Source organism: Ceratotherium simum, chromosome 14 (genome assembly GCF_057802395.1).
Source record: "Ceratotherium simum simum isolate JZ-2026a chromosome 14, ASM5780239v1, whole genome shotgun sequence".
Lineage (NCBI taxonomy): Eukaryota > Metazoa > Chordata > Mammalia > Perissodactyla > Rhinocerotidae > Ceratotherium > Ceratotherium simum.
Window position 1 is genome coordinate 58,316,751 of NC_141913.1, and position 22,105 is coordinate 58,338,855.

A 22,105-nucleotide genomic window follows, 5' to 3' on the forward strand; every position below is an offset into this window, starting at 1 on the left:
GCGTCAGGACTTTGTGCACTTCCCACGGCACTCAAATTGGGTATAAACATTCATTTCCTCAAATACATCATAAGCTCCTCAAGAGTAGATTCTGCAACTCAATCATTTTTATATCTCAGCATGTAGTGTAGTCTGGACCAAGTATGGGTCAACAATCTTTTATTGTTGTTGAATGAGTTTATGAAATAACAAATCAGAGGTTTAGATGTGATCTCAGGGAATATCATGTCACATGTGAACTAATGTCAATATTTTGACTGTATCAATTGGTAGCAAAATCAATAATGATAGTGTATCAAGCGCTGGTCTCTTGAGGAAACTGAAGCTCTAAGAGATGAACAAAATTGCTATCGCCAAAAGTCACATAACAAGAAAGTTTCCAAGCCAGGATTTGAACTTAGACAAACTGGCAATATGGCCCATGTTTGACCACGTTTCATGAAACTATGATACATATATATATACACACACATATATATAATATGAAATTACATATATTATATGAAACTGTATATTATTTGAAACTTCATGTACTACATAAAAACTATGAAACGATGAGAAAAATGGGTTTATGCACAGATGAAAAACTAAAGACTTATACAAGTGGATCATAACGATGATTTGGCATATTGCCAATATCCTCATAAAGGAACTGGGCATCCTCCAGTATATTTTGAAGAAAAGACTTAAAATCTTTTTAGTTGAATGTGTATTGTAAATTATGGCCTCAAATGACTAGTATTTTTTTCCCTAACGAGTAAATATAAGTTACATCGAAAATAACTTGAAACCATTGAGGAACTTTTCTAGAACATAGGTGCCTCATAGGCATAAAAGAATATTACATTCACAAATAATGAGAAAAAAATGCTAAACCACATTCTTATAACCATTTACCTTAACAGCAAGTTGAACTTTACTGTGGATTACTTTATGACCTAGAATAGAACATGTAAGTTGTTCTTAGAAGAAAAAACTGCATCCAATTCAAGCTAGATAGTGAAAAGAGTAGCACAATGAACATAAATGTCAACACTGGTATTTTGAACAGGAAAATAAATATCCTATTTATTTATATAATTGCTACATTTCTCCTATATATAAGGGCTCATAAATAGCTCAGATGTAAATGGTATCTGGATTTTTTTTTCTAGAAAATGTGAGAGCAGATCAAAAATAAATGGGGCTGGCAGAATGCAGAGATGCGATGTAGAGCCTAGAGATTCAGCAGTCTAGAGAAACAGCAAATAGAAGGTAGTGGGAGATATACTGCCTAGGAGTTGTCAAGGAGAGTGATATACAGCCTTGCTCAGGTAAGTGAAAGGAGCTGAGAAGGAATGGGTGTCAGGCAGAAAGCAGAGCAAGAACTCCAGAGGATAACAAATGGAATGGACAGAATGGAATGGAAATGATGTAAAAGGTACAACAGTTGTCAAGAGAAAATACACATAGCTGTGTTATTTGTCAAATAATCATTTTCTTCTAATTTAAAATTGAGATGCAAATATTATTTGAAGATGATTATCAAAAGAAAGTAATATGCACATGCAAAAATGCTAGGAATAATTTTCTCATCAGTTAACCAATTATCTACGACAGCAGATCTCTGCAAGGCTGATTCATTTTAATGCCCGTGGAAACCCTCTATTTCAGAATTTACCTATCATTGCCATGACAACTCTCGTCTGTGCTTTCCTGGTTCATCAACACAGCCACTGACCATGCTACGAAAATTCTACTTCGTTTGCCCGCCAAATCTGCTAAGGGAAATACGTGTTCAGACTACACCAGCAAGCACGAGAGTTTTAAGGTAGTACTTATTTCTGTATCACATTTCTCTCTGAATAACTTAGAGAAACTACTTGGGGCTTTGAAGTGCAGATTTTAGAAGAAAAGTTCCCGGGGAATAGTAGAGTCTTCTGATTTGGGCTATGATCAATAGAGAACAGAATAAAAGTGACATATTTATGACGAATATGTCCTCCTGCTTAAAAAAGTCAAATTTAGTTCTTTTGTGAGTACATGCCCTATTGATTGTGAATAGTCCTACTATATTATAATCACTCTAAGTCTTGTGGTAGTCTAGTTGAAGTGAGGTGGCTGAAAGTAGTTAGAAAGGGAAAATGCCATAAGGATGTACTGAAGCAGAATTTCAAGCAAGTCAGCATAGCTGTGGAATGGTGGGAAGCTAGCCAACTGAGAAGCAGAACAGACAGCATAGCTCTTTTGAAGCAAAGCATCAGGCAGATATGCCATGAAGAGGCAGAGGCTTAAAGAGTGCCAGGTTCTACAAATAGCTATTATTGCCACAAACAAAAATACCACCATCCCATGCACATCTTTGGAAAAGATTGCAAGTTGTTATTTTGTTGGGGTTTCAGCCATATTTATACATAAAGATAGCATTCACATGAAATCAAATGATATATATAGACATATACATCCATCCATATAGAAATAGGGTATCAATTTATGTGTATAAAGACACATAACTGGGTATTTTGCATTACAACAAAAGTGTTTTAATAATTTGAATCGATAGACCCAAATTATTGCACTTTCCGTCCCATTGGTGAATTCTTACATGATTTGTTTTCATTCTATATCACTTCCCAAATTCTAACACATATTGTAAAAATTACTTACATTCCATATTAGTTTCCTTTTGCTCCTCTAACAAACTATCACAAATTTAGTGTCTTAAAACAACACAAATTTATTATCTTACAGTTCTGGATGTCATATCTGAAATGGGTCTCACTGAGCTAAAATCAAGGTGTTGGTAGGGCTGTGTTCCTTTTCTGGAGGCTCTAGGAAAGAATCCATTCCTTGCCTTTTCCAGATTCTAGAGGCTGCCCATGTTTCTTGGCCCATGGTCACCTTCCATCTTCAAAGCCAGCAATGGCCATCTGAGTCTTTCTCACATTAAATCATTCTAACACTGACCCTTGCACTTCTCTGTTCCACCTTGAAGGACAATTCTGATGACACTGGGCCCATCCAGATCATCCAGGATAATCTCCCTATCTTTGGATCAGCTGATTAGCAACCTTAATTCTATCCACAACCTTAATTTCCCTTTGCCATGTAAAACTACATAGTCACAGGTCCCAGATTTTCAGACATAGACATCTTTATGGGTCATTATTTTTCCTATGCGGGTCCAACCTGTGGCCCACCAATATTCGAGTCCATCCCACATGCAAAATACATTCACCCCATCCCAAGGTGCCCAAAAGTCTCAACCCATTACAGCATCAACTCAAAGTCCAAATCCCATCAGCTCAACAGTCCCATATCTCAGCATCTACATCATCTAAATCAGGTAGGGATGAGGTACTAGGTATAATCCATTCTCAGGCACAAGTTCTGTCCATCTGTAAACCTGGTTAACTCAAGAAGCATCTCATCTGCTCCAAAAAAACAATGGTGGGGCAGGCATAAGATAATATTTATAGAGATTTCTTCTCAAAAAGAGAGAAAATAGAAGAAAAAAAGAAATCCACCAGTCTTAAGCAACTTTGAAATCTAGCTGAAAAATTCCACTTGGTTTCAAGGCCTGGGAATAATTCTCTGATTCTAGCTCCACTTTCTGGGCTTAAGGCCCCACCCTCTGGGTTTAAGGTTGTGCCCTCTGAATCAGCCTTCCTTTTTTATGAAAGATAGAATATGCCTGCAGCTGAGTAGTCTTATCAGCATGTTTCTTGCTTGTAGATGTTTGGGTGGTCTGACCATTTTCTTTCATTTCATCCTCTCTCTGTCTCTTTCAGTTCAAAATAGCAACATTTCTGCTGATATAACATTGTCAACAATCTTATGTGTTTCCAGTGCATGTCACAGGATTCACTCTACTAGCCAAGAGCCTTCAAAGATATTTTCTAGATAATCCCATCCCTATTTTTGGCTTCTGCTGAGGTGATTGAAGAGATTTATGAGTCACACATCTAATCATTTTAAAGAAGCTTTTGTGAGACTGAATACTCTGATCTTTTTATCTTTCTAGGGGATTAACAAAAGGTTATCCAAGTATACCTTCATTTTTTTCTCTAGAGCATGCTTTTCCAATCCCATCATCCCCAAATCCCCTAAATCTCAATAGACAGTGAATCTCTTAATTTTAGAATCTTTTGCAGTCTAGCAAGTCATTAAGCCTTGGTTCTATTTTTAATTTTATTTATTTATTTTTTCCCCCAAAGCCCCAGTAGATAGTTGTATGTCATAGTTGCACATCCTTCTAGTTGCTGTATGTGGGATGCAGCCTCAGCATGGCTGGAGAAGAGGTGCATCAGTGCGCACCCGGGATCCGAACCCCGGGCCGCCAGCAGCGGAGCGCACGCACTTAACCCACTTAACCGCTAAGCCACGGGGCCGGTCCAAGCCTCGGTTCTATTTGATTTAAAAGTTCTTCCCTCAGTCTGTCACTTCCCTCTTGTGTTTTGCTATAAGCACCAAGAAGAAATCAGGCTGAACTTTCAACACTTTGCATGGAAATCTCCTCAATTAAATATCCAAGTTCATTACTTACAAGTGCTGCTTTCCACATAACTCTAGGACACAATTCTGCTAAGCTTTCTGACTCAATATAAAAAGGATTCTCTTTCATCCAGTTGCCAGATACATATTCCTCATCTTCTTCTGAGCCCTCAAATTAAGCAACTTGAACGTACATATTTCTACCAATAACTTGTTTATGACAACTTAGGTATTCTTTAAGGCCTATGTTTTCTGTACCATGCTCCTCACTTCCCTATGAGTCCTCACTGGCAAAGTTCTTAACATCCATATATCTACTCACAGTCTGTTTAAGGCAATATAGGCTTGTTCTATCATGTTTCTCAAAGTTCTTCAAGCTTTTTCCCACTGCCCCATTCCAAAACCATTTCTACATTTTTTCGATGTTTTTACAGCAGCATTCCACTTTCAGGCACCAAAATCTATATTTGTTTTCTATCGCTGCTGTAACCAATTACTACAGACTTAGTGGTTTAAAAAACACAACTTTAGGGGCTGGCCCAGTGGCACAAGCGGTTAAGTGCACGCGCTCCGCTGCAGCGGCCTGGGGCTCGCCAGTTCGGATCCCAGGCACGCACCGACGCACCGCTTGGCAAGCCATGCTGTGGCGGTGTCCCATATAAAGTGGAGGAAGATGGGCACGGATGTTAGCCCAGGGCCAGTCTTCCTCAGCAAAAAAAGAAGAGGATTGGCAGATGTTAGCACAGGGCTGATCTTCCTCACAAAAAAGAAAAAGAAAAAACACACAACTTTACTATCTTACAGTTCTGGAGGTCAGAAATCTAAAATGGGTCTCATTGGGTTAAAATCAAGGTGATGGCAGGGCTGTGTTCTTTTCTGGAGGCTCTAGGGGAGAATCCATTCCTCACCTTTTCCGGTTTCCAGAGGTTTCCCACATTCCTTGGCTCATGGGCCCTTCTTCTAGCCTCAAAGCTAGAAATGGCCATTGGAGTCTTTCTTACATCACATCACACTGACACTGACTTTTCTGCCTCCCTCTTCCACACTGATGGACTTTCGGGATTACATTGGGCCCTCCCAGATAATCCAAGTTAATCTCCCTGTATTAAAGTAAACTTATTAGCATCCTTAATCCAATCTATTATTGTAATTTCCCATGCCATGTAACCTAATATAGTCACAGATTCCAGGCATTAGGATATAAACATCTTTTTTGGGGAGGAAGCATTACTCTGTCTGCTACACATGATTCTTCACTTCTTATAGGCTCCGAACACATTGTAGAGAAGATAAGGTCTAGTACTGTATTTCCTCAGTGTTAGCATAGTGGGTCAATAAATATTTGCTAAAGAAATGTAAACAGCAGTTTACAAAATGTAAACAGTTTGGTGGAAATTAAGTTATTCTGTGCATTCACTTTAAGAATAGTTACATGAGCTATACTTAAATTGCTATAATGGCATACAAATTCTAAAATAGGGAAACATTTTTAGTCAAGAAAATAACACTGTGAGTTATTTTCCTGATAATGCCTTGATTTCTTTTGCACATAAATAAAATTACAATAAGCCTCAAAATATTTGCAAATTGTTATGAAAGGAAAGGTTTAAAAAAATGAAAAGGATAGATAGTAATATTTTCTTAGGAAAAATATGTAGGATGTTTATAATTTTAAAAGCATAGTTTTTGAATATGCAATGATAAGTTAAATGTTAGAGTTTTGTAGGAGATTTTTACCAAGAAGCCTAGTAACTATAGACACTCAGAAAAAACATGAGAATGCAAAATGGAGATAGAGCATATGCATTATTTCTTTCTTTTGTTTTGTTTTTTTGAATCTTCCTCTTGCTCAAATGATACAATGTCTCTTTAGGACAATTTAAGTGAAGGGTGGATGCTGATCCTTTGATGTTGGGATTACTGTGTGATTGGGCGCAGAGGTGATGTTATGATTGATTGAGGCATGGCCTCAGCTAGTCCATAAGACACCTTTGTGCAAATTAGTAAACAGTACATATTTCTGGATATGACTCTGCTCCAAGGCATCTGAATGTGAAGGGGATCAGCCCCTCTCTCTCCCTCAATTGAGTGTTCTTAATGTGCACAACTGTACATGCTAGCCCTGGAGAGAGGGATGGTGTTGGTGACTGGAAGCAACTGGCATCACAAGAAATTAAAGTTTTCCCTTGAGTATTTAGCACGTGAACCACAGGTTTCAAGTCACGAGAGCATTATACACACAACTGACCATGTCAGTAATAGCAGATATTTGAGGAGAACAGGAAATGAATCATACACTTCAGGCTCAGATGGATTGAAAAGGTGGACTTTTATAATAGGCAGGGGGAGGGGAGACAAATCATTGCCCCTTTGGTCATTGTGAATTGAAAGACATTTCAGACACATGGAGAAGGTGAATTTTTAAATTCATACACCAGTTAATGGTGAAATGTGGATGATATAGTATTATTCCATAATTAAATTTCTAACTATAGCTGTACTAAAAGTGCTTATAATATGTGATGTAATTAAAGTCATAATCTCTACCCTTTGTAGAAGGTGTATCAGCACAATGGTTATACTACTGATGAGCAGTGGATGAACTTCTATGGAGTTCATGAGCCTGAGCAACAGATTTTCTCTAGACTTTTGGTTTCTTTATCTTTAAAATGAAAAGGTTGAATGAGATGAACTCCAAGATCTCTTTCAGATCTAAAGAAAATACTCATGTGCAATGGAAATATACCTGAGACTCCACATGGTCCAGTCCTAGATGGACCATATTAAAAAACATGCAGTCCAGCAATTAACCACTAAATAAATATAAACATACCTCAACACTTTTCTCTACATGTCTAGAAAAAAAGATGAGGAAGACTTTCTCTCTGTACAGGAAACTTCTTAAAAATCTTCTTTCTCCTTTGCTATTGCTTTCAATATTCTCTGCACAGATGGGAGCTAATCCTGGAAATTTTCTCTCCCACTCTCAACTTCTCTCCTGAACACCCACCTAGACCAAACAGCATTTTGTCTCTCTCTGTTTATTCCTCATCCCTTCCCCGGAGCCTTCTATTATACAGATCAGATCAACTAAGTCACAGGCTGGGTGGATGACAGTAAGGAAGAGATGAAATTGCCCTCATGTGAGTATCTTTGGTACCTAATAGGCACCTTGCTGTGTCTCTCAAGTTTTTAATTCCATTTCTTGAAAAATATGCCTCAAGAAAAAATGTGATTTTGTTCCATACATCTTCCATCTGACATCCTTGCTGGGGCTGAAATTAGAATATTTTGGGTCTACAGTGAAAATATAATAGAAAAACAACACAATACTATCTGACCTAAATTTACTCAATCTTTTATGTCTATGTGGAAAACAAAGTAACCAAATAAAGTCCTTCTTTTAAGCTTAGCCTTTAAAACCTTTTATTCTTTCATCTTTTAGTGCAAAATTCAAATTAAATGTTAGTTGTTGAAAAAATGATATAGATAGATAGATGTATGCAATTTTTTTTTCTTCCTTAGCAGAGCATATCTCATAACTCCGATATCTAGACCAGAAAATTTAGGAACTTTTAACATGGTTAATACTCACATGTACATTCACATTTTAGATAAAAAGAGGAAAATCATTATGCTGGATAACTAAAATAAAATCGAGTACATGACAATATTTTACCTAGATAATATATTTCATTTAATATGCATAGAAATCTTTTAAAAACACTCAATTTAAGTCAATGCACCGCAGTGTATCCTTTCCACTGCCTTTGAAGTCAATCAGCATGGAGTTTGAGAGGAAGCTAGGAATTGGGCAGAATGTTCCTAAAACACTCTGAGTTCCTTAGATGAAAGGTGCTATTTAAGTACAAAGCATTTAATTTCAGCATATTTAACAACTCCACTCACGTCCAGGCCAATACCTAACTTGACCTCACCTATTTGGTACTTGGAGATATAATCCTTAAGTTAAATTTCTCCAATAGGGTGTGTGTAACTTCATTTCATAAACCTAGTTCAGAAAAAATATCATCAAAAGAGGAAGATTCCATAAATATCATATTCTATGTCTGTGAATAGCAGAAAATCTGTCCATTAGGAAGGAAAGTACAAGGCTAACAAAAGATATTTGTTACTAAAGAGACTGAAAGAGTTACTTTCTCCAAGAGTAGAGCATTCTTTCTTAATATTGAATAAAGTCCCTGGTAATGCCACTGGACTGGGGATACAGAAGCTACTGTTACATATTTTCTCCTTAGTTTATATTTTCAAGTGGCAAAGAAAATTGAGGCGTGGAGGCAGCTGGCTGTAAGGGAGAGTTATTTTCTACTCAAAAGACATTCTTAGTGTAAGTAAAAAAATTGTGGATTATGGAGAAAAGGTAGTCTCTCTTCTAAAAATTCATTTAAAAATTAACAACTATGATATTTTCTCTTTTTTGATTTCTTTATCTTAAAAAATTTTATTTACACAAGTAGTACGAAAAATATAGTGTCCTCTTCAAAAGTTAAAGCGTTATTGATAATGTTGATCAATTTTCGCTATATCTCCATCTTGCCCCTCAATTCCTCCTCATTCCTTTCCCCTTCCCCATCCCTGCCTAGAGTAACCATTGTTAATGAGTTAGGTGAATATTATCCCAACATTATTAAAATGCTTTTATTATAAAATATTTTCTTGTTATTCATTTTTCTACAATACACTTGGTTTAGATCTTTTTTTTTCAAGAAAAACATTGTCTTATTAAGATGAGAAAATAATATTATTCTATTACAATGAGCACTTTTATGTGTTTTGTATATTTTCTTTTTAAATTATCTGTGGATTATCAAATTTCCCATCATGTAACTTTTAACATTTTCAGTGATTCTGAACTCATCTCTCTTCTCAGAAGCAGAAGAGTTTATTGTCGAGGAGACCTCACAAGGCAACTCGACTTACACAAGAAGAAGAGAGGTTTTCCTTCAGGCTCATCCAGGAGCCCCCCACCAGGACTCTGGGTCCCTCAGACCTTTTTCAAGCCTCATCCTTGTCCTTCATTTCTGCAGACCTAAGGTTGGACCAGCTGACTTCTCTTGGACTACTGCTTAAGCCAGCAATCCTCCTTATGCCTGCTAGACTACACTCCTAGGTGATTCATCCCTGCATGGTGAGCATGCGTAATGACACAGTATCCCAAAATAACCATAATCCAGGAAATAAAAAGTGAGGAATCATAAAAATGTGTCAGGAGATACAGGAAAAAACCCTTTAAGAATGTTTCCATGGCATCTTCTCTGGCTCTGCCTTCCCACCCCCCGTATCCACATATGACCTCCAGTTGGCTAATTCCCATCTACACCAGTCCAGAAGCACAGCTACTAGGAACAGAAGCCAGGGATTAAAAGGCTATTTTTTGATGTTGGGTAGAAAAGAAAGTCAAAGAGACTCAGATATTAAGAAATAGAAACAAGTTTTGAGATAAGAGCTGACACAAGTTAGTGTGCCAATCAGGCAGATTGGAAGTTGAAGACTGGACAGGGGAACTGACCCATGGCAGTTTGAGAACTCGAGCAGCACTAGAAAAAAACGATCCATGCTGTGGAGGTGAATCATCAAGTATCTTAGCCGGACGCTATGAAACATACATGTTATATAATTAAGCTTCAGTATTTGGATTCCACACTCACTACACAATTTTCTGATTATAACCTGGATACTCACATATGTTTGCTTACAAGAAAAACTGAGCTGTGTAATTCTAAGAATTCTTATTGAAAATATATGTGTTTATATGTATACATATGTGTATAAATATATATATTTATACTCAGTGTTTTTAGCTTGATTAATGTGATTCATTCCTAAGAGTGGATACATTCTCAGTGTGCTGACATCAAGTTTCTGAGACTGTAAATTAAAATCCAGATTCCAGATTGTGGTAAATTCACAATAATAATAAAGACCACCTGGCCTTCCCACTGCTAGTTCTGCTCTGACATATTTTATCATTGTCATCAGAAATAACTATAACCCCAACATGGAGGCCTAGGCCCATTTAAACAAACCTAACAAGGAAAAGTGACATCATATAGCTATTAGCTTTGTGCATCCACCAAAAAAAAAATCAGGGAAAAAGTGGTTATATTTTTAAAAATATGGGACACTTGTTCTCCCAATAAACTATACCAAGCCTCCTTTACTTTTAAAGAACACATGATCACTTTAATAAAAATAATAGCTATCAATAGTTCTGATCTTACGAAAGGGAAAAAATTCATAAATATCCATTGGTTGGCAATCAATAAATCTCCAAATAATCCTGTGAGGTGGTCAATATTATCCCTCACTTACAAATAAAAATATCGAGGCACAGAACACTAAGGATCACGTCTAACGTTTACAGCAAGCAAGAAATAAGAAAGCCAGGACTGGAAGCCAGATCTGGTTCCAAACCCAGTGTTCCTCACAGCTGTGCTGGAGTCCAGTCTTGAGGTGACCCAACGAGCAGACCTTCCCCTCCAATGTGTGGTCCACTCAGGGGCCCTGGTGATTCGGCAATGCTTTATAACTTAAATCATTACGTTGACTTGAGGAACTCCACCTCCTCAATTTCCCCAAATCACCACCTGAAGCATACAACCAAATAAAAATTAAGCCCCAATTAAACTGAAGCCTGCTTGACTCCCTATTCCGTAAATGGTGTCTGAATTATCACTAATCCCTGCCCCCTTCCTATTTCATTAACTAATTGGCTTCCTCAATATTGCCTCTTTATGGAATGAGTTGTAGATTGTTGTGCCACTCAGGCCATGGCCTTGGGCCATAGAACCTCAGCTTCTGCAGTCATGGAAGTTTTACAAATCTCCTTTTCATGGTCCTACTTTTCCCTCCAATGACCAGTGTAGGTTTCCCTGTCCACTTTCCTCTAGTTTATCTGAGTGAAAACAGAGGCCTCAGTCCCTCCTTAACTCATCTTAATATAATGGAATCATCTCCTTGTGTTCCCTTCTGATTCAGATGTTCCTTGTAATAAAATCTTCCTCTATAGATGAAGTAAGGCGGCTCTAACAAAACAAGGAGCGAAGAACAAAGTGCAGGGAACACAGTGGCTTTTTAAAACCTAGGATTGCAGACTGAGCTCCACCATTTCCGTTATCTCAAGTAGAGCTGGAAATATGCACCGCATTGTGTATGTTGATAAAGTACGTTAGTTGACCCTACATTCTTTATGAAACTACAGTTTTAAATCCTAGATATTATTCCCATGATCACCAATTCCAGGATGAAAATACAACTTATAAAAGCTTAGACCATACCATAGGCTATTATCCCGATTAGACTCAAAATTACCAGTTAAGAAAAAATATATATATTTCCATTTTCAATTCTAGCACTAACTATCTGACAGATAAAGTAATCTCAATGTTTGCACCTTTTTGGACACATCAGATTAGTTTGATCGCCACATGTGAAATACCTATAATTTCTGTGAACAATTCAGTATTAGCAAAGCATAATCAAAACCACAATCACTTAGTGATACTATGAAAATATCCCTAATGTTTAAGGTAAAATAGTTAATATCTGACTTATTTAACATAAACCATAATATCATAATAAAACACATCATTAATCTTATATTATTATTATTTTTTTAATTTTGGTGCTTGAACTGAGCCTCATAGCCTGGCTCTAATGTTACCTCTGCAACAAGGAATAGAAATTTCAACAAATTTCACATATATTCTCATTTCGTCTGTTGCCTGTTATAAGTAAAACATAATGTACAAACTGAAAAAATACATAATTATATATAAATGATGTGCTTTATGTAATTTGAGTCATTTTTCCTTTTAAAAAATGACTTCACCTCATCCTGATGTTCTTGCAGTTTAAAAATGTGATAACCAATTTTTATTGTAATAAATGATAACTCATCATAAAGTCAGCCAGTCAACATCACAGACCCTTTTTAATATTAGCAGGTTAAAAAGAAAATTGACATAAAATGCATAATTATATAATTACAGATAATGTCTGCCAGACCTTGCAAATGAGTATTTGGCTGCTATGGGTCTCAGTCTTTCTTTCATCAGAACTCTTAGGAATTTGCATTCCTGAAAAGGGATTATACTGCTTTATATTAAGATCCATTTGCTTTAAAAATTATAATTTTCAGAACAAACGAAGTTTTTATTCAAGTTCACCAAAGATCATTTTGATGGATACCTTTTACAATACTACAATTGCCTTTTCAAGTTTATTGGGATTCAACGTATAATTAGTTTCTTTATTACAGACTACCTCTCAAATTACACATTTCAGCCTAATGGAAGTCCATTTAATTAACTGTGTTGGTGATGATCATGTAGACCCCTGAGTCACTATACTTTACCTCTAGTGTAAGCTAAATTTTAAGGAAAATTTATTTTCGTTTCAGAATTTATGAAATTAAAAGAGAGAGCATTGCAGATTTGGTTTTAAAAAGAACTGAAAACCTCTTTGAAAAATTATAAAGTTGTCTTACAAAAGTTCTTGTACTGTGAAGATAGAAAACTAAGGAATAAAAAGATATAGGGAAAAAACAAGCCCCTACTTACCAGGTGTGAAATTGTATCGAGCCGAAAATCCCATAGATTCCAGCTCTCCATCAGCAAAAAATTTAATCCATAGAAATCTTCCACTGGATTTTATTACAGGTGGATTTTGTTGTCCACAAAAACGTCCAATTATTGGAGAAAATCCAAAAGGTCCATCTCGAACTTCAATATGATCAAATTTGCACTCCCAAGACGGTTCAATAGAGTACTTTTCATCAAAGTAAAGTTCAATGCACTGTCTTGGCGCAGCTGAAAAAAACAAAAATTATGTCTAGAAGACCTTTTTAAAATCTTTAGTTTGATTTCTCTAATTCTACTTCAGATTTTATCTGCATACCTTCTATCAAACTTTGAGTATGACATGCCTGGAAACGCAAAGCAAGTATACTATACTTAGCATTCTAAGGGTCATTATTTCCATAAGAATGTCTAAAGGATGATCCTTAAAATTGACGATGTTGCACAAAGTATTACTCTGATATAAAATACCATTTCGATGTCTAGCACAGAACTAACAAATCACAGTATTTTTTGTGAAATGCTGTTAACTCAGGTTTAGAAAGTAGAGAGGCATCTTTCTGTCACTTCTCCCGTATTTCCTGGAGTACCCAGTTTTAAGGTCAGAAACCACTTGAGAATTGTTCAGCATAGAGTTATACAACCGTTCAAATAGTCCCAAGCAGATGCCTTGATTAGATCCAGGTGCATATACAAGGGTATTAAGAGTAATTTTTCTTTAAGAGTAAAACACAAATCTTATCATGTTACTCTCAGGTTTAAACTCATTCAGCAACCATCAGCTACAGGAAAATGATCAACATACTTTACATATAGGATCCTTAAGGGTATCCTACAATCCTCACCTTCAGGGTCTTCTCACCTTGCACGCAGCCCAAGCTCAGGCCACTTCAGACGTATCCTGTTTCTACAATACAAGCTCCTTCAGGTTTTCATGTCTTTTCCCACTTTCTTGAGTATCTATCTACCTCCCATTTGTTAACTCTTGTTTACGTAGGCGAATCCTCTCTAAATCTACTCACTAAAGACAAAATCTATTCACCTTCTTTTTTAGGACTCAGCACAGTACTTGTCATTGAGGATTTCTCAAAAAATCTTTGTTGGGTGAATTGTGAATGAGCTTATCTTCATAAATGTTTTTATAGCTCTCTAAAGAACCATGGAAGAGCCTTATAGGGCTAGCAGGTCTGTAAACCTCCACTTGGATGCACTGGTTAGTCCCCTTCCATTCTTCCTTTGTCATGTGTCCAAAACAGTTCACAATTCTGGCATTCCAGGCTGATATTGAGCCAGGATAGCCCAGAATAGCCATAACAGTTGTTGAAACATCACACACATTTATCCTAGCTAGTAGACAGCCATTGCCTTAGGTCCTTTGACTGCTTCCCAGCCACTTGGCCCTCTTTAGGGACTAACCCCCTCCAGAGACTTGAAAGTTAAGACCTGGCACAGCAGGGCCAGCTCCCCATGTGATCAGCAATCATTCTGAATGACTGCTATCCACACCACACCATCACCCTTGATGGCTTTAAAACCAAGGTCTTGTAAGCATGGATGTCAAAAATTTATATAGAATTGAGATACATGATGACTTGGAAATTAGAGACTTATAGAATAAAATATAATCCTGAGATCTCCAAGATAAACTTGAAGATCAATTGGTTAAAGATCAATGCATGTTAAAAGACTACTTTAAGGATTATTTTTAGTCTCTAAAATGTTTCTGACTCTGGATATTGAAAAGATACATTTGTAACTCTCGCAAGCAAAATCACAAATGGTTTTATCTACGACTTATGTATATCAAGAAGGTTAACAAATATAGCATGTACCATAAAGATAGATTTGAGGCAGTTTCAATGAATTTTTAAAATCTGAAAATTGGAAAATACCCTAAGAACTTGCCTGGAAAACTATGTTTTTACTCCTAAAGTATTAGTCCTAAAACAAAAAGGCAAATGCTTGAGAAATGGGACTATTTGTATATTAGCATTAAAGTACCATTTATATGTGTCATTATCCTATAGAATATGTCTATCTCCTCTTTGATAAGCCAGTATGATGTTTTATGAGGAAACAAACTATTTCAGAATGTCGGATATTTCTTTTAGAAGTAAACAATATATGGCTAGGGGATGGTAAAGCAAGAAGAACAACCCTGTGCTAATTTATATAAAACTCTGTATATCAACACGTATCTCTCTATTTTCCCTATCAGGAAATATATGGCCATATAACATGAATTCATTTATTCATACCTTCATTTTGCATTGTCACTTAAGTTCTGTCCAGCATGGATGAACAAACATCTCAACGTTCCTTCAGGAAACGTACTATCTTTTGGCTCTTGATGGACCACATTATACGTGGACAATTCATTTTCCTTTGGTCCAGCAAGTTGAAATTAACTACACACACTCAATACATGAAATTACATAAGTTGCATTTTAGAAGGTAATAAAATAACTTTTAAAAAATAAGTATGTCATATAGTTCTTGTTGTGGATTTAAAAATGAGTGACTATGGTACATGACAACCGTTTGAAGCTATCTAGGTCCAGCTCCCTAAACTCACATTTTGTTTCCCTTCAAATCTCTCAATTCACAGCTGCCTTCCACTTTAACATTTTCTATAAGCCATCGTTGATCTAAAACAGAGCTTCCTTTTCTAGAGTTTGTACCCTCTTTGAGGCTCTTTGGACATAGTTGAGAACTATGAGCACGTCCACCTGAATCTGCACATGTATGCAGAACATCGCTTCCTGTCTGAAAGAGTTTTAAGACCACCTGAAATCCATAAAAGGGATCCTCCTTGCTGTGACTAAGACTCCACCTGTATTTATCACAACCTAGCTTAGCTCAAGAAACCTGATCAATTATTTATCCCTCCTTCTCTTGCACTTTAACCTTACCTTTATCTACAGAACAGGCTACTCTTTTCAGAATTCAACATGACAATTTACCCCATTAAAAGAAGAAAAGAAAGAAAGAAAGGGAAAATTGCCTTTTCATTGTGGACCGTCAACATCCCCCATGCAGTCTTCCATCCACTGAGAGCTGGCTCCCACCCCCACAATGCCAATGACAGCACATATCCTGAAGTTACTAAAAGAGTCTTAATTGCCTCATGCAATAGATGCATTTGCTTTTACTTTATTTTTCTTTGCTGTAAAAACTGATATTTTGCCTACTCCCTGAAAGTTTGTCCACTTTAGCTGCTGTGACATCTTTTACCTGGTCCTCCAGTCCATCTCTCTGGCTTTTCCTTCGCAGTCCCTCTTACCTTTCGCCTTCCTCCGCCCATCCCTGACATGTTATTTTCCAGAATTCTAATCTACACCTTCTTTCCTTTCTTTCTAGACCAGTTCTCTTGGTGCCGCTGGCATCCACTGGAGAGCTATTATAGTATAATGATGTCTGTAGCTCTATCTAAGACCAATTAAATCAAAATTCCTGGGAGCAGACCCAGGAATCCGTATTTTTTGAAAGAGTTGAGAAACAGTGCTCAAACACTCTCTCTGGATAATTTTATTCATTCCAACAGCCTCAACAACAATCTCTGTATTTATGACCTATAAATATACATTTTCATCCCAGAACTCTCTACTGAGCTAAAGATCCATGTATCCAATCTCTTTATGAGACATCTTCATAAATACAAAATTGAACACATTATTTTTCCTTTAAATCCTCTTTCTCCATCTATATTCTTTATCTGGCAGGGTCATTTCGTCTAACAAGTCACCAAACCAAAAACTTTACAATAGTTCTGGGATTCCCTGTTCTCTCATTCCTACATCCAGTCACTTGTGATTCAGTTTCCTAAATACCTCTCCTTTCTTCCTTTGACTCCATCACCAATGTCTCTTCTGTCGTTCAGGCTTTTACTGTGGTTGACTTGGTCTTTCGCAATAGTTTCAGCTTACATTCTTTTCCTTCAGGTACTTCATCAAAATCTCACTTTATTATTTCTCTAATTAAATTATTTCAACGGCACTCCATTGTCTATAACGTAAAGTCCAAACTTACGTGGGTGGAACCGATGGAATACCAGGTTCTCCTTTATCTGAGACTGCCTACCTCTTCAGCCTCCTCACTTGTTCCCTCCTCACTCTATGCAGAAGCCCTTTGATACTACATGTGGGTCCTGACCACACCATATCTAGACCCATTGCACATGCTATTCTGTATACAGAATGATCATCTCCTTGATGTTCTTCAAAACTGAATGTAAGCATCTCTTCCTCTTACAGCCTTCTCTTCCTTCTCCCTATGCCAAACACTGTGCTAATCCTGGGGCCCCTTTAGACTGTTTACTGAAAGGCGCATCGTTCTCAGACCGTATTGTAAGTTCCATAAGGCAAGTACCATGTCTGTTTTGTTCAATACTCTCTAAACTGTATCTAGAAGAGGGGTTGTTTCTTAGTTTGTTCAATAGATAATTGTTAAATAAGTACATGAAGGAACAAAATAGTTAGTATCAAGTATTTCAAAAAGGGTATAGAAGTATCATTAATAGTAAAAGGAGGTTCTATTTATTTCCCAACTTTAAGTTTTGTCATTGACTTAACCACAAATGAATGCACATATATGAATGATATTAAAATAAAATGTTAGCAATGTTTTTTAATTATAAATAATAATAAAAATGAAAACACAATAACATGTCGAGATTTGCTTCTGAATTAATTCTTTCAATGAGAGAACTATTTGACTTTATTCTTTCTAATAATTTGGATTTTTATATACTGTTGCTTCAAAACACAAATTATGTTATGTGAATTTAAGCAAGATATTTAACCTCCTGTGCCTCAGTTTCCTTATCTGTAAAATGGAGACAACAAAAAATACCTACTTCCTACGATTAAATGTTTTACTACATGTTAAGTTCTTTGAAAGTTCCTAATATATATACAATAGACATGGAAATTAACTGGATAAAAAGAACATCTAAGTTTAACCCAGAATTTCCATATTTCAATTTCCTTTTCTATCAAACATAAGAGGAAGAAAAACTGCCAGCGCTCAGTTTTCTCAGCTTTATCTTTTTATTATTAAAGCTTATGCTTTCTCCTTCTTCTTGTAGTGTGGTGTATATTTGCTAAAAGTTCAACTTCAAGCACAACAAGGAGAGAAGAAAGATCCATGGCCCAAAAATTACAAAAAGAAAAAGAATCATTTCTAAATAGAAATTCTTAAATCAATTAAACAGAAGGCCTTTTTCTTTGAAAGAGCTATCAAATAAATATGTCCCTCATTTACGAGTCAATACTGAGCATATATATCTTTTTCCTTAAGGTAGCTCAGTCCACGTGTGTGTGTTGGGGGGGCGGTGCAAGTTTTCGGCTATTAGGTACTAACACTTATACTGAAATCTTCTATCATTAGATGAAATATTGATGTTTTCAAAAATTGTGCTTCATCGATCAGTGTCTACAAGGGAAATAGAAATAGGAAATGTTCAAAGAAAAATGAATCTCTTTTTCAGCACTATTTATCCTTAGATCTGGGAGAAAATGATGAAAAGAGGCACCGTAGTGTGGAATCCTGACTTTGGCATTAAAGTATGATACTATCACTCACTAGCACAAACTAAGGCAAATGACATTCAGACTGATGTTCAGAAAGCATGATTATAGATTTATTTCTGACATTAATATGTTATTTGTGCTTCATATTATTAAAGGAAAATAACAAATGTATAGGTTATTCTAATAATTTTTAAACTAATAAAATATTAGGTTATAAAATTGTTACACATGAGGTAATATTATGCCAACTCTGCATCCAACTCTTACTTTAGAATTCCAAATCAATCAAATCCATTGCAAAATAAGCTAAGTTGTTGATTTGTTTTTATTTCCCACAATTTACTTGTTCATAACCTATTACTAATAATTTCAATAATTAGCTTGATTCCAGATTTCACTGCCGTTTGCTTCACTCAGAGATATTTATGTACATGGTCTCCAAAACCAATTTTTGTAATATCTGTATGTCTATTGTCCAACCAAAACACAGAGAGGGCCAGGTCTGGCTTCAAATTCTCTCCAGCTTTGGCACACTCTGCCCTTACCTTCTATGATGTAGATGCACTCTCGGTCAGGGGGGTACTTGCTGGGATAGTTGGGAGAGGTAAAGATACCTCCGTCTGCATGTTTTGTCCAAGTTCCACACTGCACTGATTTCTGTGTTTCTGAGGTGGTTTGCTTTTCTGCAAAAAATTTTAAAAAGAGCCATTATCCAATTTTCTATAAAACTAAAAATAAAGGACATTCTTATAATATCCATTAGTAAATTAATTTCTAAATGTCATCTTAGTCAAAACCAATCAATTATACACACTATAAAATGTTCAGATATTCTGGAATATTAAGAATATGGGAACAATAAGAAAATGCAAATAATTAGAAGTCTTCCACTCGCGTTTTTCCAAAGAAACACACCTGTTCCTTTCTTGGTTGCCCCAGACAAATGGAGGATGATTAAACTTGCTACAACTGAAACAGAAAAGAAAAATGAGAAAGAGATAATATTAGCATACACTGAAATGATCAAATTCTATAACAAAAATTTAAATTCTATAACATAATTTAAAGACAAAATGATATCAAATCAGATTAATTTTATTATTGGTAACTTTTCCGAGTTGACTCAGAACTTGCAGAAACTGATTCAAAACGTACAAATCAGGAAAACTTAGGAATCCTTCAGGAAGTAATGTACGTTAAAAATGGATGAGACCCAAACTCCTATGGCAAATGCACACTTCAACTAAGAGGCAATATTGTGATGTACTAATGTCACATTACAGCAGGATTACAGGACCCACACTGTTTCTAAACTGCCATTCATGAATAGCTTTGCTAGCATCTCTAAAGAAAGAGTGACAGCACTTAAAAGAATGAAAAGAAAAGCAAACAATGAGAAAGGACTCCAAGATTGATCCTAACACATTGCCAATGTTGTTGTATTTTAGAAAATACATACTTAGGCAAATCCTATGGCTTGTGGGGGAGGGGCATAGAAGAAAAACAGATTAACGTGGATTGGAGGCATTAAGCAGCATTATAAAAAGTTTCTTATAAAAATGTACAGAACTGCCAAGTAATCCCAGTCTTCAGCATTTTCTAAGCTATGAAATTAATCTCTTTGAATCTTAACCTTGATTTAATATTTAGTATTATTCAAAAATACATTATTATTTTGAGAAAGGTAAATTCTATGAGCATTTTATTCAGTCAACTTTTCAGTATCAAAAAGAGACTCTGATCGGTAACAAGACTAAATCTGCAAAGACTATTGTAACCTGAACTTCTGTTTTATTGTCATATTCTTGATTTACTCAATATTTTTACAAAACCTAAAACCAGAAAAGTATTAAAGCAATCTAGTCTTCCTAATTTCCGATTTTTCCTCCTCTACTTAATTTTTGTAATTTATTTTGTTGCCCAGTTACCTAAAGGCTCTAAGTTCTATTAGGTGTATAATCATATTTCCACTTAAAATGAATTTGGGAAAGGGAGGGTATAATTCACAATGATTTCCTAAACTAAAGCTCACTACTAGAGCTTATAAATCCAAAAAAAGTATGTGGGCTGTGTTATTAGTATTTGAGAAATTATATCAATTATGTTACTTTGTGCACTAATCTGGTCATCTGCTTTTAGATTAAAATATTAGTTATTGTTATCTGTTTAAATTGAAAAAAGAATCTTATTTGAACTTGCCATAATTTTACACACACACACACACACACACACGGGTATATAGCCACCAATACGAGGATGTACCTTTGGTATTTTCTTTACTCTGCTTTTCCTGTTTTGGTGGAATCACATTGTGGAACATGTACTATGATTAACACATCAACAAAGCCGGTCTTTCAACTGCGTGGCACAGGATTAACCTCTAATCCTTGCCTTATAACGTGAAATCACCCCCCCCACACACACACACACATTTTCTTCTATTGCCTTCTGCTCGATGACTTCTGATGCTATTTTCCTCCAATTCCTTGCCTCCTCAACTGCACACACTCATAAAGCAACACTGGAGGTCTACTGGCCAGAAGAGTTGAGGTTGGCACCTGCTCTCCCCTCAAGCGCTGCGTTCAGGTTTACCCTAAATTACCGACGGGAGTGGGAATACGGGCCCGCTGAGCTCCAGAACCCCTGAAAGAGAAATATTCCTTCTCATCCCACAAACTCTCAGCCCCGCTCTCTCCCTCTTGCTATCTGCGTCCTCCCTCGGGCCCACTCCCCAGCCTCGTCCGCACGTGCCCATCCCTGAACTACTCGCTATTCTCAGCCCCCGGGATGTTGCTGCGTGCGGCAACACTGTTTTCCTTGGCAGGTTCTGAGCTCCAGCGACGACTGACTGCGCCGCCCCCACGCCCCGTTCTATTATGCTGCAATACAGAAAGTTTACATCTGCCCCAGACTCGCGGGGACTGCGGGGTCCGGCTGGAGCGCGGTGGCGAGGCTTTTCCCTGAGCGTTCAGCCACGAGAGAGGAGAGGGAGGGAGGGAGGGGACCCGGAGCGGACCGGAGCGGCGGGAAAGGTACTCACTGTGAAACAAACTGCGTCCATAGATCATGTCTGTTCGTTACACCAGAGGCTCCGATCTCCACTAATTCCATTTAGAGACGGGAAGACTTCCAGTGGTGGGGGAGAGGATGGAGTCGAGAGATTTTAAATATGCAAACCAAGAGCAAAATGAAGGGGGGGAAGAGAGAGAGGAAAGCAAGAGATCCGAGCCCACACAGCAGCAAGATCCGAATTCGTGCGTCCTCCGCCCCTGGCTCGCTCTCGCTGGCTCTCACCGCCGCGAAGCCAGCATCCCCACCATGACGCTCGCATCACACCCGGGCGCCGATCGCCACCATCAGCACCGCCGGCGGCAGCACCCTCCTCCTTTGCATCATCGCCGCCGCCGCAGCTGTCAGGAGGACGCGCGGGCAGTCGGCGCGCGGGCGGCGGCGGGCGCGGGGTGAGCCCCGGGGTGCCCCGAGCCGGGGCCGGGGCCGGGG

At 37.2% G+C, this 22,105-nt stretch overlaps 1 protein-coding gene across 1 annotated transcript in view; it reads right to left on the reverse strand.

Annotated features, from left to right (window-relative positions):
- The window catches only part of NETO1 (neuropilin and tolloid like 1), a 106,028-nt gene extending 84,296 nt beyond the window's left edge, over window positions 1–21,732 (reverse strand). Inside the window, exons 1-4 of the mRNA XM_004422633.3 lie at window positions 21,645–21,732; window positions 19,520–19,573; window positions 19,150–19,287; window positions 13,056–13,304 (exon numbers count right to left, since the gene is read on the reverse strand). Coding sequence (XP_004422690.1) covers window positions 13,056–13,304; window positions 19,150–19,287; window positions 19,520–19,573; window positions 21,645–21,672 — 469 coding nt within the window. The 5' untranslated portion in view covers window positions 21,673–21,732. The remainder of the gene's footprint in view (window positions 1–13,055; window positions 13,305–19,149; window positions 19,288–19,519; window positions 19,574–21,644) is intronic.
- Between the last annotated feature and the right edge of the window lie 373 nt (window positions 21,733–22,105).